The 16,835-nt window shown below is 39.3% G+C and overlaps 1 protein-coding gene across 2 annotated transcripts in view; it reads right to left on the bottom strand.

Annotated features, from left to right (window-relative positions):
• The window catches only part of LOC124711118 (zinc finger protein with KRAB and SCAN domains 7-like), a 171,270-nt gene that overhangs the window by 67,036 nt on the left and 87,399 nt on the right, over positions 1–16,835 (bottom strand). The window contains exon 4 of one of the 2 annotated variants that reach the window (XM_047240997.1): positions 9,630–10,248. The exons of the other annotated variant lie outside the window; for it this stretch is intronic. Coding sequence (XP_047096953.1) covers positions 9,916–10,248 — 333 coding nt within the window. The 3' untranslated portion in view covers positions 9,630–9,915. Of the gene's footprint in view, positions 1–9,629; positions 10,249–16,835 lie in introns of those variants that run through there. 2 annotated transcript variants of the gene reach the window in all.

Raw genomic sequence — 16,835 nt, 5'->3', positions numbered from 1 at the left:
GGAAAGTTATAGGATCATTAATTTTCATAGTACCTAATGGGTAAAATTCTATGAGACTTTTTATGAATGTTGCTGTTTTATACAAAAAAGTCACAGTGCTAGAAAACTGTCACAAAATATAGGAAGACCTGCAGAGGATCAACACTTGGTGCAGGTATTGGCAGTTGACCCCAATATAAACAAGTGTAACGTATTGTGCATAAATATGCAGAGAGGCCTATCATTTTATGCAGAACAATTACTGAAAGCAGTCACATTGATAAAATATCTAGGAGTATGTATACAGAGTGACTTAAAAGTAGAGTGACCACATAAAACTGATTGCAGGTAAGGCAGATTGCTAGATTGAGATTCACTGGAAGACTCATCTGGACATGTAGTCGAGCACCTATAAAGGAGGAAGCTCACAAAGCCCTCATCTGGAGGAACTTTAACACCTCTCATCAGTCAGAGATCTGTACTGGCTAGGACTGGAAAAGAAAGTAAAGAAGATCCAGTAAAGAGTTTAGTTACAGGGTTGTTTAGTAAGCAGAAAAGCATCATTGAGATGCTCGGGCAACTCCAAGAGAGGCATTGTGCATCACGGTGTAGTTTGATGTTAACATCCTGTGATCGTACATTCCTGGAAGAGTCAACCAGTATATTGCTTCATCGTACAAGTATCTTATGAAAAGACCATAAAGGTAAAATTTTAGGGATTTGAGCTCACACAGAGAGTTACTGAAAATTGTCCTTTCAGTGGAACCATTTGCGACTGGAAAATGAAAGAGAGAAGGATAGTGATACTTTGTATCATCCACTGCCCACCACAAGACGGATTGTGGAGCACAGATGTGGAAGTATATGTAGACACAGTTCATACAGACTAGGAATACTACCTTAAACACACAATGACTGTCTCGTAATTTTTTTTCATTATACATTTCAAACCCAGGTCACACAAGTGATATCACTATCAAGCTTGCATTAATATCAAGTCGTCATTAGAGGATCTGTTTAAAAGGAAGGAAAAGGGGGGTAGTAACATACTAGGGATCATAAGCTGCAAATCCCTACATATAAAAACACATATTGTAATACGCTGTACAGTAACTTGCCCACTGAAAAGGTCTGGAAAAGCGCTCTCTACGTAAATATACCTTCTCTCCAATTGTTGTAACTCGATGCTGAAGTTGGCTGTGGAAGAATATAGAGCTGGTAACTCTTGCACTGCCAACATAAGATTAAGAATACTTACACTGTAAAATACAATGTGTGATAAAGACCACTTGAAATGAAAACTTGTAAAAAAATTACTTAACTAATGGTGTTACATAAACCAGACACACATTCTCGCCTGTGGGTGCAATTTGTAAACTAATATCTGGCAGCTGCAAGTGCATGATAAACAACTGGTATGAAAGGACTGATAAAACAAGCTACCATTAGACAAATGTGAGCTGGCAGAAAACAAGGAGAAGAGGCATCATCGACACATAAGAAAATACTTCGAAAAAGGTTTTGTTACAGTACTAGTTTCGTTCATTAAATAAGTGTTGTGGGTACTGTTTATAAAATTAGTAAAAATTTCAAGCTCTTGAAATTTATGCAAATGGCATTTCTAAACATATCATCTGATGACTTGATAATAAGTCAAAACAGGCAATAATACTAATTGTATGAATCAAGTCTGAAATATATAATAAAAAATGTAATTCAGCTCTGAGTTTATCAATATTTCCTTTCATTGCTACATTTAAATGTCTAGAAATGTAAAACTGTGCACTTCACAAAATGAAAAAATGTAGTATCCTATGACTATAATATCAATGAGCCACTGCTGGATTTGGCCAGCTCATACAAATACCTGGGTGCAAGATTTTGTAGGGATGATCACATAGGCTCAGTTGTGGGTGAAGGATGTTGCAGATTTTAGTTTATTGGTAGAATATTGGGGGAAGTGCAAGCGGTTCACAAAGGAGATTGCTTACAAATCACTCATGTGACCCGTTCTAGACTATTGCTCATGTGTTTGGGACCTGTACCAAATATGATTAACAGGGAATACTGAATGTATACAGAGAAGGACAGCATGATTGGCCACAGGTTTGTTTGATCCATGGGAGAGTATCATGGTAATGCTGAAGAAACTGAACTGAGAGACTCTTGAAGACAGACATATGATTAGAAAGTCTACTATTGGGATGGGATGAAGAGGTTTGTATGGGCACATGACGGCAAGGTCTTCAGCACCCGTATTTTTTATTATGTGGAAAGAAATACTATATGGATAAAAACTAGCAACCTCCCACTGGTGTGGAGGTGGAGGTGACAATTGTGCGATGGATAGGGAAGGTGAGTTGGAGATCGATAGAGAGAGGGAGGGAAAGAAGAAGCGGGGAAGAAAAGATGAAGTGAGACAGAGGGAGAGAAGGAGGTAGAGGGAAAAGGGGGGGGGGGGGGGGGAAGAGGAGATGGACGGAGACATGGGGTATGGATACAGGGTTGAATAGGAGATGGTTTGAGAGAGGGGGGAATAGAACATAAAGAGGAGGGAGGAGATGGACTAATAGAAGACTGGAATAAATAAATATCAGGGCAAAGCTGGTTTTGTTAACTAGTCGCAAATAAAAATACCTGGGAAGATGGAAAACCAATAAGAGTCCTTGGTTTTGATGAGAAAATGATGATGGCCCATTCTTCTTTCTTTTCTTAGAATAGAATCTTTTAGCTATGGATTGTGTGACTGGTTGGTGATTTTCCTTTGTTTCATTATTGAATTCAATGAAAGGTCTGTTGATTTGATAATTGTTAGTGAAGCTGTGTTACTAACATCTGTAGTCACAATGTGTGAAGATTGCTGTAAAAATGGATTAAGATACAAGTCCACAACTGGCTCAGAATGCTAAGAAGAAGCAAAAGCACAATAGATTATCGGCCATAAAAAAAAGAATTATGGTACAAACACATCAAACAAGTGAGGACTATAGAGTCCAATGCCTCACCTGAATGTGATGCACAGAGGATATATTTAAGAGTTTTGTTGAAATGAAACTTATACAGAGAAGGCATCCTTGAAAAAGTCCTAGCAAAGCTCTTCTTCATGATCATACATACACACACAAAGGAAGAATGAAGAAAGATAATACTATGAGGGAAATTCCTGTTTGTTATAAAGCTTTCCTGGCACTTCATGGGATATGTGGTGTCACCGCCAGACACCATACTTGCTAGGTGGTAGCTTTAAATCAGCCGCGGTCCATTAGTACATGTCGGACCCGCGTGTCGCCACTGTCAGTGATAGCAGACCGAGCGCCACCACACGGCAGGTCTAGAGAGACGTACTGGCACTCGCCCCAGTTGTACGGACGACTTAGCTAGCGATGCAACACTGACGAAGCCTCGCTTATTTGCAGAGAAGATAGTTAGAATAGCCTTCAGCTAAGTCAATGGCTACGACCTAGCAAGGCGCCATAGCAATTGATAGTTATCGTATGAAGCATGTCTCATCAAGAACGATGTATTCAAATGATGGATTAAAGTTAAGTATTCCAGCAGTTACGTACTTTTCTTTATAGCATTCATTACGTATCCTGTTTCAGACCTCACGCCAGCCTGCTTGAGTTTAACGCGTGCATTTCGGCCTTCTCTAGCTATACAACAGGATATTGCCTAGAATTTTGTAGACAATTCACGAAAAGTTAAAAGAATGTTTCAGAGTTGTATCATACAGAAGGGCAAGCACAAAAATCGGCCTCTTGCTTTGAGCAATGACATAAGAAATACAACTGATGAGCACATTCAGTCTCTCCAAGGCTGCAGTTGTACTATTCTTTGAAACTTACCTTCCAGAAGATCTCAATAGAAAGAAGCTCCAATCATATGTGCATGGATAAATACCCCAACAGTCAGGTGTCTTATGACACATATTTGTGAATTTTTAATGTGCAATAAAATATTTCATTTGGGTATCCCCAATCAGTCAGTGTGATACCATGAATGCATAAGGGGTTCAAATACAAGAATGACTGGCTTGTTTGGAAAAAATATGAATGATCCCGTATTTAAAGAATAACTGACTAAGAAATTGAAAAGGCTGAAAGCAGACAAGGAACTTCATTTAAGGACAGCCCACATGTTTAATGATAAGAAATGTCTCCATAGGCGACAATGTGCTAAAAGCAAAGAAGAAGATGCTATTGCAATGTATTTTCAAAGGAATGTGCCAGTCCCAAATATAGCAAGTAACATGGTATACAACAAACATCAGCTGATGGTACATTTGTTTAGCTGATGGTACATTTGTTTAACATCCACGTTTTAGCATCGGGGAGTCAACATTTTATTGTTATGATGAGACTGTAGCAAAGAAAGGTGCAGATGAAGTTGTATCGATACTTCACCATTTTATATTTCACATTCTTTCACCTGATGTAAAACAACTGTACATATTCTGCGATTCATGTGCTGGACAAAATAAGAACCTTCCTGTTTTCAGATACATTCATCACATTGTGACAGTTTGCCAGTGCCTTGAAAAAGTTATGATGATATTTCCAGAAAGAGGGCACTCCTACCAGGAGTGTGACAAAAATATGGGGTTCACATCAAAAACGGCTCACACGGAGATACTATAAGACAGGTGTGACATCATACGTCACAGTTGCTTAAAACCACATCCATTTCAAGTTGTGGAATGCGATCAGTCACTGTTTCTACAGTGGACATCATTCTTTTTATTTAACAGATTGTACAAAAGGAGATCACCTGTACCTTCGAGACCACTTAAGGAAGTAAAGGTAGAGGCTAATCAGCCATGCATTATGTCACTGAGGTCTGAAACAGTTTGTGGGATACAGTGATAATCATAAAGGTGCATAAGAAGAGTTCATCAAATCTCTCAGAACAAAAGTTCTCACTACTGGGAACAGTCCACTTGATGGACTTGCCCATTCTGCTCCTAAAATGGAAAGATTTGCAGGTATGTCTAATGAATATTTTATAGACTTTTAGTAACTACTACTAGTAACTACTACTACTACTACTACTACTACTACTACTACTAATGCAACTGTAAACTCTACAAACTTTCTTTGTACTGGCTTTCAGGAACTGTCCGCACTTCTAACAAAAGAAGAATCAAGTCCTTTATAAGAAGTTTCAGCACTATGGATGAATGAGAGACTTAAATTGTGGTGTTATGTGTCAGTGTTAAATTGAGGTACCTGTGTTTTAAAGATGTATGAGTTCAGTGGTGTTAACTGGTGTAAAATGAAAGTTACGTGTAAACGAATTGGAGTATATTCATCATTCTTCCTGCTTTGGTTGGTCACTGACATCACATTGTCGCATTTTCTCCATTGTTATGGGTCAGACATTCCTGAAACTTTTTCACAACATTGTTAGAACCCTGAGGTTTGCTTACTGCTAATACTGCCTTCTTATTATGTCGATCATGGGTAACAAAGCATTTCAAACTTAAAAATTCAAATATCTCACTAATATTAAAATGTGACATTCATCATTATTCCCCCCAGGTCTTTCATATCCAAATCTCTAAAAATCACTTGAAGGAAATTGCTAAACGATTTTGTAACACAACTCTTAGGGGCTACTAAATTTTTCCTTGCAGTTTTACTTTTCGATGTACTTTCCTATGAATCCAAGTTTGTAAATAAGTATGCTAATGCTTGTATGGTGAAATGAAATATTTCCTCATTGAAGTAGTGAAGTTGGCTTAGTCAGGGCGATACAATATTGTCAGAGAGTGCAGTGAACTGGCAACTGCATTATCTGGAAGTGCAAGTGTGCCAGCAGTTGAGAGGAGAAAGCAGAGTCTTGAGAGACAGTTGAGTCAACAGAGGCTCTTCTGTTGAGAAATGGTTGTAACACAGTGGTGCCGAAGTATGTAATGGTTCAGTGACTAATTTGGTGTGGACAGGTGAAGTATATGGCATTAAATGGGCACAGTATAATTGCTGCAAGAGGATGCAAATCAACATGAAGAGTATTGTGGGCCCAATTTCATTTGTTAAGGAGTTACAAGATGAAGAGCCTGTGTCACACATTGTCAACAAACCATGACTTACATAAGGCAGTGGGGGGGGGGGGGGGGGAATCCATTTACATGAGTTGCTAATTAACTGAAAGGTAATTGTTCACTGTGACATATTGATTTGAAATCACGCTAGAGCAATACTTATCAATTTTGTGCTATTTTCGCCTTGCAACAAAACCAGTATTCTTATGTACGCTTCTAAGTATTAACAAACAGTATTTTTTAAAAAAACTAATTTTAGCAACATAGTGAGCTGGCAACCATTAATTGTCACTGATTCATTAATTAAATTTATAATATTTTCAAAATTTAATTCCATCCAGCCCAGTTTCATACTCATTTACTTTAACTGAGTTTTACTTTCTTGTTGCCATTGTTGGGAGTACTGAGCATTGGCAATTCAGTTATAATTGCACCTACATTTCGTTTATTCTTTTGAGTAGATGCCTTTCCTGCACAACAGGGAACTTTAGGTACATGTTTCATTTAAGTCCTAACTAACTGGAAGAGTAGGGGGAGGCTATAATTTTCTGAATGAAGTTAAGGAAATTTGTATTTCAGTATGTGCCAAAACTGAACGAGTGCAATGCTTGTAAGGACTTAACTACTGATATGACAAAAAATGCTAATGAGACAAAAGTACAACATGGAAGGGTAGGGACATGTGTATGCAGCTTAGTGAATCACCATTTCATCACTCCTGTAATGTCACATCTAATAACCATATTCCTAAACAGTATAATTTGCTAGAACTCATGTTCTACCTTCATGGATATAAATCAAAATGAAGACAGAAGCTTATTGTACTAATATCTGCACAGTGGAAAAAATTGTTCAATCCAAAATACAATTAGGACGTCAACATACCATCGCAGGATGTACACTTTCGATAATCTTCAACTTATAATAACTTTTGTTCACATGGGATGCACATCTTACAACTACAATGACAGTAATGATAGGAATGAAATGTTTGTACTACCGTTCATGCTTAGGACCATGACTAATATGATCTTCCTGATTAGTGATGATTTTCCCTAAATTGTCCTATACATTGTCATCTGCCTCTTTATATTACATCAATTGTTTCTCTGCACACCCACCTGCTCTGCTGGACATAATTCTCATCATGATTATCCTATATTACCGCCAGATGAACACAGACTTATATTACATGATACTACTAAAAATGTCATTTTAGATTATGCAAAAGCTTTAGAGGCTTTTTGTACGTGCAGCAGCTTACTGCAAATATTTTAATCATAAACATTTCACAAATACTAAAATATCTAAAACAATGGTTCAGCCTACAATGAATACAACTAGTGTGTCATTCTGCACATACATAGACTCAAATTTCATATTAGCATAAATACTATATATATTCTTTCAAATATAAAATGGCTGCATATTACACACAGTACTATTTGTAAGTTGCAGGACATACTGTTTGAATATAATTTCTGCCTATAAAAATAATTTTCTCATTTTGATTCTCAAGAGAGCAAATCAGCTAACATTTTATTTTGAGTCACCTTTGTGCCATTATATTATTAGTTGATATGCAGCACATGGCTATGGTTTTCTCCTTTCTAACTTGGGAATAATTGTACAAGATTTATGTTTTCTTAAACATTTCATTAAGTTACACAAAAAATTATGTTAGAACCAATACAGTAACAAAACAAATAATCTCCCTGCTGCCTTTTAATTATGTCAGTTATTTCCATCGCTGTAGTGGCACTACGGTTCCCTCATACCTAAATTTATTCTTACACACCAGAATATGTCAATTCTACCATTCAAACACATCTGCTGCTTTTTGATTCAAAACGTGGTCTAACAATGAAATCTAATACAAATTTTAAGAAAGGCTAGAGGTATAAAAGATAAACTATGGGCAAGTAATGACAGAACAGTTAATAATACAATTTAAAAGAAATAATCAGCATTAATTATTAGATTCTTCAATGTACTACAATACACTTAAATCCAACCTGACATTAGGTGAGCACTAGCGTATGTTTTGTACTTTTGCTCCCTGGGGATTTCCAAACCCATCATTGAGGAATTTTGCCCTGTAAGTATCAAATAAATAGAGAAACACTCACGTTAAAAACTACCAATATGAAACTTTCGATATATAAAGGTAAAGAAAAATGGTCCATATTGGTTGGTTGTAACAACATACAGCCATAAAATCGGGTCTATAACATAACTGCAGCAGTGTGCTAACATTGTGTGCAGTTTTCCTTGATGCTTGTGCTCTCTAATTCTGAACTGGTACAAACGGGAAAAATTTTGTATTTATTTTTATGTCAGTGCCAACTTTAGAGATCAAATAATACTGTGTATGATCCACTGTAGTAACCACTTTTGAATACTGTGTTTTATTAAGTTGATAAGTAATTAGTGGCAAGAAGTATAATCAGTACTTAATTTGTGATTGTAGGTGCCGGTATGCCATACCAATATCTCCGATGAAAAAATGGCATTAAAATAACATTTTAAAATGTTTAAATTAAACAAAAACTCCCCTCCCCCAGAAGGTCGCAGTAACAGTGTTTTTATTTTTTTTATTTAAAAAAAAAATCAAACCAAGCACTGAGTACAATTAATAAACATGCCATTACATTCAACAATACCAGGAGTGTGGGTCGGGGATGTTTGTTTCCTCTTAAACTATTTCTTTCCTCACAGCAGTCTGATCCTCTGTATCACCAACCAGGGTTTCTATCACCTAAAATCAACCAAGAAAAAGTATGCACACTGTCTTATTAGTTACCTGCATCTTGTATAAATTAGATAGCTTCTCTTTGAAAAGTTACACCTTCCAACTCTGAATGGTAACTTTATCTCCAATATTCCTATACCCCATCCCCCATATTTTATTTGTATGCTTTTGACAACCATTCTACCCAGGTCATAGCTCATTTGCCATACACCTCCGTCCACCGTCACAAAACCTAACAGGTATCCCTAACCAAATTTTTCCTACTGTGGCATGCTATTTTAATTCATTTAATTTCCTGCATATACCTCCCACTCAAATTCTGCCTCCTTTATAATCTCTCGTTCTATCCTACTTCTTTATACACTTATAAGTGATTACAGCTTGGTCCTTCTTGGTGGTTAACTAACAACAGCTACTTTCTGGTCAAGTTACCATATCTACTCCAATTATTATTTAGTGCCTATTACATCACCTGTCATGTTTGATTCTATCTCCTGTAAAGGAAAGTGTCTTAAGACATACTTTTCTCACTAACAACTTCTAAAGCTCTTCACATTCAACCAGTTCACCATATATCCCAAACAGCTAATATTAGGTCCAAAATCAAGTCTTCAGGGTATAGGAACACATACTTCTGTGTAGTAGATTACAATTTTTACTACTGATGACTAAAAGCATTCAAGCTAATTGCATTTAGCTCTGAAACTGTTATTTACAGGTTTCTCAATTATGTTTTACAGAAATGTTGTAACGTATGAAATATGATTTAAAACACATTTTCTGCAAATTACAAATAAAAATATTGTGGTGCATACAACCTGTTTTTGTCATATGGAAAGCGCCATACTTGGCCACAGATCAAGAAATCACAATGATACTGCATCTTCTGTGCTCATATTTTCAAATTAAAAAAATAAAAGGCTAATTCGGTTTAAAATTACAATCCCCTAAATGACTACCTAATAAGGAATGACAATAAACATCCCCTTCTCTGTAAAGTAGAAAATGTAAAGCATCAGTGTGTGTCTTTTATATGCTATAAATTACTGTTGGGTTGAGGAAACAATGAGAGTCTCACCAACAGAGATGATGTCAGTTAAAATGATTAGATGGTGACAAATAAATGTGCAAAAAAACAAGCACATTAATGTGGAACAGGACCCACTGCTTCTACACCACCACTTCCACTGGTCGAATGATTTCGCATACGACGAGCAATATGTGTTTGTGCATGTTTATGTAGGTGATCCTTACGACTGAAACGCTTTCCACATTCAGAACACGCATGCTCTTTGTCCCCAGAATGAATGACAATATGTCGTGTGAGATGCTCATTTCTCTTGAAGCCTTTAAGACAAATGCTACACACAAATGGTCGCTCATCACTGTGACCTCTTTTATGCTGGTCCAAGTGTTCTTTGCGTTTTAGGCATGCTCCACACACATTGCAAACAAAGCGTCGCTCAGCACGGTGACCCTGTATTAGAAAGATACACATTAGCATGACTGCCATGACAAATATTCTTTCACAGTTCTTATTTCATCAAAAATTAAAATACTGCTCAAACAGGTTAAAATAATTTTACATCATTATTTAATCAAACTCAAAAGAAACCATATAACTTCTTGCATACAAAAGTTAAAATAATTTTATGTATAAAGACAACCTTAATTATATACAAATTTTTTTTCAAAGTTTAGCACAAATTGTCTAAAGTAAATAGATAATTCTGCTAATTTCTTTTATCTACTGAGCCTTAAGATGGTCCTTGTTAATTAAAAATGTAGGTCAACACATATTTCACTTGTATCCGATGTAGTTCTCTTTAAATGTAAGCCCTATTCTGGCCCTCTAATTTCTAAGTCTCCACTTTTTTCTAGTCCATTCCTTTCATGCACAATTTCCTTGTGATAAACGCCAGAAGCCATATTTGTATAAACTACCATTATCATTGATGTTTCATTAATGGATAACTGCTCTGTGAAAAGGGTTACGAATGGTTTATCATATTGTCGCAGAAGAAGCTGAGTAACACAGTGGTGTAGTGGTTCTGATACTAAACTGTTGCACGGAGGGTCGTGAGTTCAAAGCTCACCTGGACTGTACAATTTTAATTTCTATATTCGGTTCGAGTTCATACTAGAAGTATCCAAAAATGTCAAGAATCATTGTGCTGGAATGTTCTATAGCTGTATCTATACTGTATGTGTTCTGGTCGGAGGCAGTTCGCTCTGCGCTCTTGTATGTTCAAGTGCTGAATAAACCTTTGTTTAAGTGAAGTTAGTATTTGTCATCCATCTAGTTACACCTCCTTCTACGTGACATTATTCTGGTGGAGGCACTGGGTATTGGAATTTGTGATAGCGCACATTATCAATGACACCGTGGCTCCCATCAGACCAAGACAGAGCTGACATTTACGTGGTGAGAAGGCCGAGTTTGAGCCATATTCAACAGATAGCAATCTATAGGAGACAGAAGAGGAAGAGGCCATTACGATGACAGCAACGGTGTGCCACCACATGAGACATCCTTCTGGGTTCTCTGGTGACGATGGCCAAGATCCAAACAAGTGCCTGAAGGTATACAAGTGTATAGCCAAATTTAACAAATGGGATGACACCGTGTGTTTGGCTAATGTATTTTTCTACTTGGAGAGCACTGCCAAGCAATAGTATGCAAACAACGAGGAGAAGTTCACAAGCTGGGAAGTATTCCAGGTGGAACTGCGCAAGTATTACAGCGACACACAACACAAGTGCAAGGCTGAAGATAAATTAAAGCGCAGGGCACAGCGTCCGGGAGAAACTACAGCATCCTACATTCAGGATGTCTTGGAGCTGTGTAAAATAGTGGATCCTAAAATGAAGGAGGAAGATAAGGTTGCACATCGCATGAAGGGTGTTGCTGAGGATATGTATCAAGCCCTACTCCTAAAGGAGGTTTCAACAGCAGACGACTTCATAAAATGGTGCCAGTATGTCGAGATAATGCATCAAAAAAGAATTACATGCAAGAAGTTTGAACGGCTTCCAAACGTCATACTGATGTCTGTGATGGAGGAAGAAACTGATTTCACAAGTGTTCTTCGTAAGATAGTGAGAGAGGAAGTTCAGAAGGCACTTGGATTGCATGGCATGCAAAAAACTGAGACGCTCCAAGAGGTCATACGGGGGGAAGTGGAACAGACATTGAACCCAATCTCTCGGCCTTCATTTCCCTTTAGAAAGGTGAAAAAGTCGAGACCCAGGCGGAGTTACATTCCTACAATGCCACATGAGGAACCTGTATGGGCATCAAGGACGACTGACATATGAAGGACCCAGGATAACCAACCAGTATGTTTCCACAGTGGACGACTGGGACATGTGGTGCACTATTGTTGAGAAAGGCAGCGGATATTTGATGACGCCCGCCAACTCCAGGATGACAAAGATGAACAAGAAGATGTGGGTGGAGAACGACGTAGGTCACCATCGCCACAAGCTAGCCACTGGAGAGGACACTCCCTAACACACCGATCAAGGTCTCCATTGCTGTTTAGAAGCTCCAGCTGATCACCTAGCTGCCGCAACCTAGAAAACTAAAGGGTGCGACCTTCCTTGGAGGTGAGGCCTCCGAAGAGAAAAATCCTCCGCCGTCAATCACTACAAAAATGATAGGAAACTATGTCGATATCCTCATGGATGGCTGACCAGCCCAAGCTCTTGTGAACTCTGGACCATCATATTCAGTCATTTCAGAGAAGTACCGTCACCAGTTGCGGAAAACCGTATTTGTCGACAACAAAACATCTCTGCTGAAGGTGGCTAACGGGAAATATGTAAAACCTACAGGAAGATGTACCATTCATGTGCGTATATGTGGCCATACACAGACCTTAGAATTCATCATCTTACAAGAGTGTAGTCATGATGTCATTCTCGGATGGGACTTTTTGAAAGCTTCTCAGGCAATTATAGATTGTGGTCACTTGAAGATTATGCTAGATGAGAAGAGACACTGTGAACAGGAAGATGCGCATCCAAGTGTGTGGAGACTATGTGTGCCGGATGAAGTGATCATTCCTGCTGTCAGCACTAGAAAGATAACTGTCACGGGTCATCCCAGCATCAATCCATGGATCTTGTAGTGGAATGTAAGAGAAGCACACCACTGAAGAATAATTTGGTCATCCTGGCCTCTGTCATCTCGTTTGAAAACGGATTCAGTGAACTGTGGATAGTTTACTGTCACCGAGAACCACAGATCCTTCCAGGACGCATGTGTCTAGCTAACGCTGAGAACAGCTGAGCATCATAGAAACCTCCCATACTGAGTCTGTGGGTGAAATTAGCGCTACCACTACAAGACAAGATCTTCTAGCTCAACTATCACCAGACCTCACTAAGGAAAAAGAGAAGAAGCTACTTGCCATTCTTCAAGAGTTTTCTGAATGCTTCAATCCACAGGTAAAGAGCAAATTAGACAAACTGACGGTAAAGCAGCGGATTAGCACTGGAGACCATCAACCAATAAGCCAGTGAGCATACCATACGTCAGCAACGGAACGTCGAGTAATACGTGACAAGGTAGAGAAAATGATGAAGAATGACATCACTCAGCCTTCGCAGAGTCCATGGTCGTCACCAGTGGTCCTCATCAGGAAGAAGGATGGCAGTTGGCACTTTTGTGTTGATTACAGGAAGCTTAATAAGATAATTAAAAAGGACATTTACCCCCTTCCACAAATTGACAATACACTAGATTGTCTGAAAGGGGCTAAGTTTTTCTCAACCATGGACATGTACTCGGGATACTGGCAAATCGAAGTATATGAGGCTGATTGTGAGAAAACTGCATTCATCACCCCTGAGGGCCTGCATGAGTTTAAGGTAATGCCGTTGGGTTTGTGTAATGTACCAGCAACTTTTGAATGGATGATGGATAATTTTCTACGTCACCTGAAGTGGGGAATGTGTCTTTGTTATTTAGACGACATTATAGTGTTCTCAGAGATGTCTGATGAACATATAAAAAGACTGAGGGCCATTCTTAAGTGTCTTCAACAAGGCAGACTGAAACTTAATCCAAGAAAGTGTCTCTTTGGAGCAAAAGAAATCAAAATACTTGGACACCTTGTGTCAAAAAACGGTGTGTGGCCATACCCAGAAAAGGTGAGACCTACAACGGAATTTCCTATTCCTAAAGGTATTAGAAATGTGAGAATCTTCCTTGGATTATGTTCTTATTACTGTCATTTTATCAAATACTTTTGTATCAAAGCCAGGCCACTCCAGAAGTTGTTAAAGGCCGATGCTAAATTTATCTGGGGTGGTGCTCAACAAGATTCTTTTGATGTGCTGTGAAAAGCTCTGATGACTGACCCTGACTTGGTCTTTATGATGAGAGAGCATCTACAGAACTACACACAGATGCCAGTGGGCATGGGATCAGTGCTGTTCTGATGCAAATTTCAGATGGAAACGAGAAGGTTAAAGCCATGCTTTTGGACACTTACAAAGGCTGAGAAAAACTACTCAACTATAGAAACAGAGTGTCTTGCTGTGATCTCGGTCATGTGGAAATTTCGACAGAATCTCTATGGAAGGCCATTCACAGTTGTTACAGACCATCATTCACTTTGTTGGTTGACAGGTCTTAAGGATCCAACAGGACGACTTGCCAGGTGGGCACTATGTCTTCAAGAGTATGACATTACCATAGTATACAAAAGTGGAAGAAAACACTAAGGTGCCGACTGTCTCTCAAGAAACCCTGTGGAAGACCATCAAGACTTTGATGAAGATAGTGACTGTCTCGCTGCACTCTAGGATCTTTCTGCTGAGCAGAAGAAGGATGCCAAGATATCTCAAATTATGCATGCCTTAAATCGGTCAGAGGATGTGAAAGGACAATTTAAGGTAGTTAATGGATTACTTTGCAAGAAAAACTTTGATCCATTTGGAAAGAGGTGGCTACCAGTGATTCCTAAACACATGCATTTAGATGTTCTACAGAAATTCCATGACACACCTGAGGCCAGACATTTAGGATTTATTAAGACATACAATAGGATCTGCAAGAGATTTTTCTGGCCAGGTTTATTTAGGAGTGTCCGTCACTATGTGTCGCACTGTCGAGAGTGCCAGAGGAGAAAAGTAGTTCCTCAAAAATCACCTGGCCAACTCATACCAATTCCACCAGCCAAAATGCCTTTCCAGCATGTTGGGATTGACTTCCTCGGACGATTTTCAACGTCTGCTAGTGGCAATAGATGGATTATTGTTTGCACTGATTATCTGAAACGATATGCCATTACAAAAGCCGTGAAAACAGCCAAAGCATTCGAGGTAGCCAAATTCATCGTAGAAGACATTGTATTAAAACACGGTGACCCGAGGTTGTTAATTATGGATCGAGGGAAAGTTTTTCAATCGAATTTTGTGACAGAGATAACCCGTCAGAGCAACATTATCTATCACATGACGAGTGCCTACCATCCACAAACTAACGGGCTTACTGAGTGCATTAATAACAACTTGGCTGACATGCTATCAATGTTCGTCAACTTTGAGCAGAGCAACTGGGTCACCTTTCGTGACGTTTGCCTACAACACCGCCAAACAAGACACCACAGGATTTATGCCATTTTTCCTGGTGCATGGGCGTGAGGCGACTGTGACGATGGACACTGTGTTTAGTTACATCCTGATGATGTGGACGATGACTACATCAGCCAGGTGTTAACCAGAACTGAGGAAGCTTGGCAGTTAGCTCAACTCCGCATGCTGCAGACTCAAGTAAATGATCACTGAAGGTATGATGCGAGCCACCGCCCTGTTGCCTACCAGCCTGGTGACCTTGTCTGGATCTTCACTCCTGCTTGGAAGGTTCATCTCTCTGAAAAGCTCCTCAGGCGCTACTTTGGACCTTATAAGGTTGTAAGACAGTTGTTTGATGCTACTTATGAAGCTGAAGATTTCGACCCCGAAACAACATGATGAAAGATCAGAGATATGGTCCACGTCCTTTGAATGAATCCCTGTAAGGATCCTGCAACCCAGGGTAAATTCGAAGCTCCAGCGACAGGCAACAGCCGGAAAGGCGACGAAGGGCGTAGCGGCAAAAGAAGTTCTAAGAAGATCATCGCCAGCGCGAGCATCAGTCATCGGGAGTTGAAGTATGCAGGACCGATGACTCGTTTCCGGACTAGGAGGATGTAACACCGAGATGCTGTTCTCTTAAGGAGAGAGCAATGTCGCAGAAAAAGCTGAGTAACACAGTGGTGTAGTGGTTATGATACTAAACTGTTGCATGGAGGGTCATGAATTCAAAACTCACCTGCACTGTACAATTTTAATTTCCATATTCAGTCTGAGTACATTCTACAAGTATCCACAAATGTCAAGAATCAGTGTACTGGAATGTTCTGTAGCTGTATACATATTGTATGTGCCCTGGCCGGAGGCAGTTTGCTCTGCACTATTGTATGTGCAAGTGATGAATAAACCTTTGTTAAGTGAAGTTAAGTGTTCCTCATTCATCTAGTTACACCTTCTTCTACGTGAAAATATCATGTTTTCATTTGCAAGTATGTTTCAAAACATTGTACACTCTACTACAAAACATTGTACACACTACTACAGAGGGAAAGACTCCTTGTCACCATTAGTCACCATGGAAGATGGGAGCCACACCCGGGTCGCCTGGGCACGGGCGTCTGACACCAGAGAGCGAACATAGCAAGAAGAAGGAGGGTGCCACTGATGTCAGAGTCTTCACCTACTGACGGGCCACCCGCTTGCTGCCAAGGACTGATGTCTGCATCACCGGCAGCTGACGCAAGTACTGCCCTGCTGCTTCGGAGACCAACTACCGCTGACCATTGCCAACCAGCAATGCTGGAGTGGGGTATGTCTGCCTCTTACAGACAACAGAGAAATGTTGTAATTAAAAGTAATAAATTGTTTTCTCAACCACCAGTCTGTCAGTGGATCGACTGGTCCACCATTCAGCCTCAGCCTTGAACAGCCAGGTACTACAGAGTGGTGCGTCCCCCGACAGAGTGGTGTCAGGAGAAC

Source organism: Schistocerca piceifrons, chromosome 8 (assembly GCF_021461385.2).
Source record: "Schistocerca piceifrons isolate TAMUIC-IGC-003096 chromosome 8, iqSchPice1.1, whole genome shotgun sequence".
In the NCBI taxonomy this organism is placed as follows: Eukaryota; Metazoa; Arthropoda; class Insecta; order Orthoptera; family Acrididae; genus Schistocerca; species Schistocerca piceifrons.
This window is presented reverse-complemented; position numbering and strand designations above follow the sequence as displayed.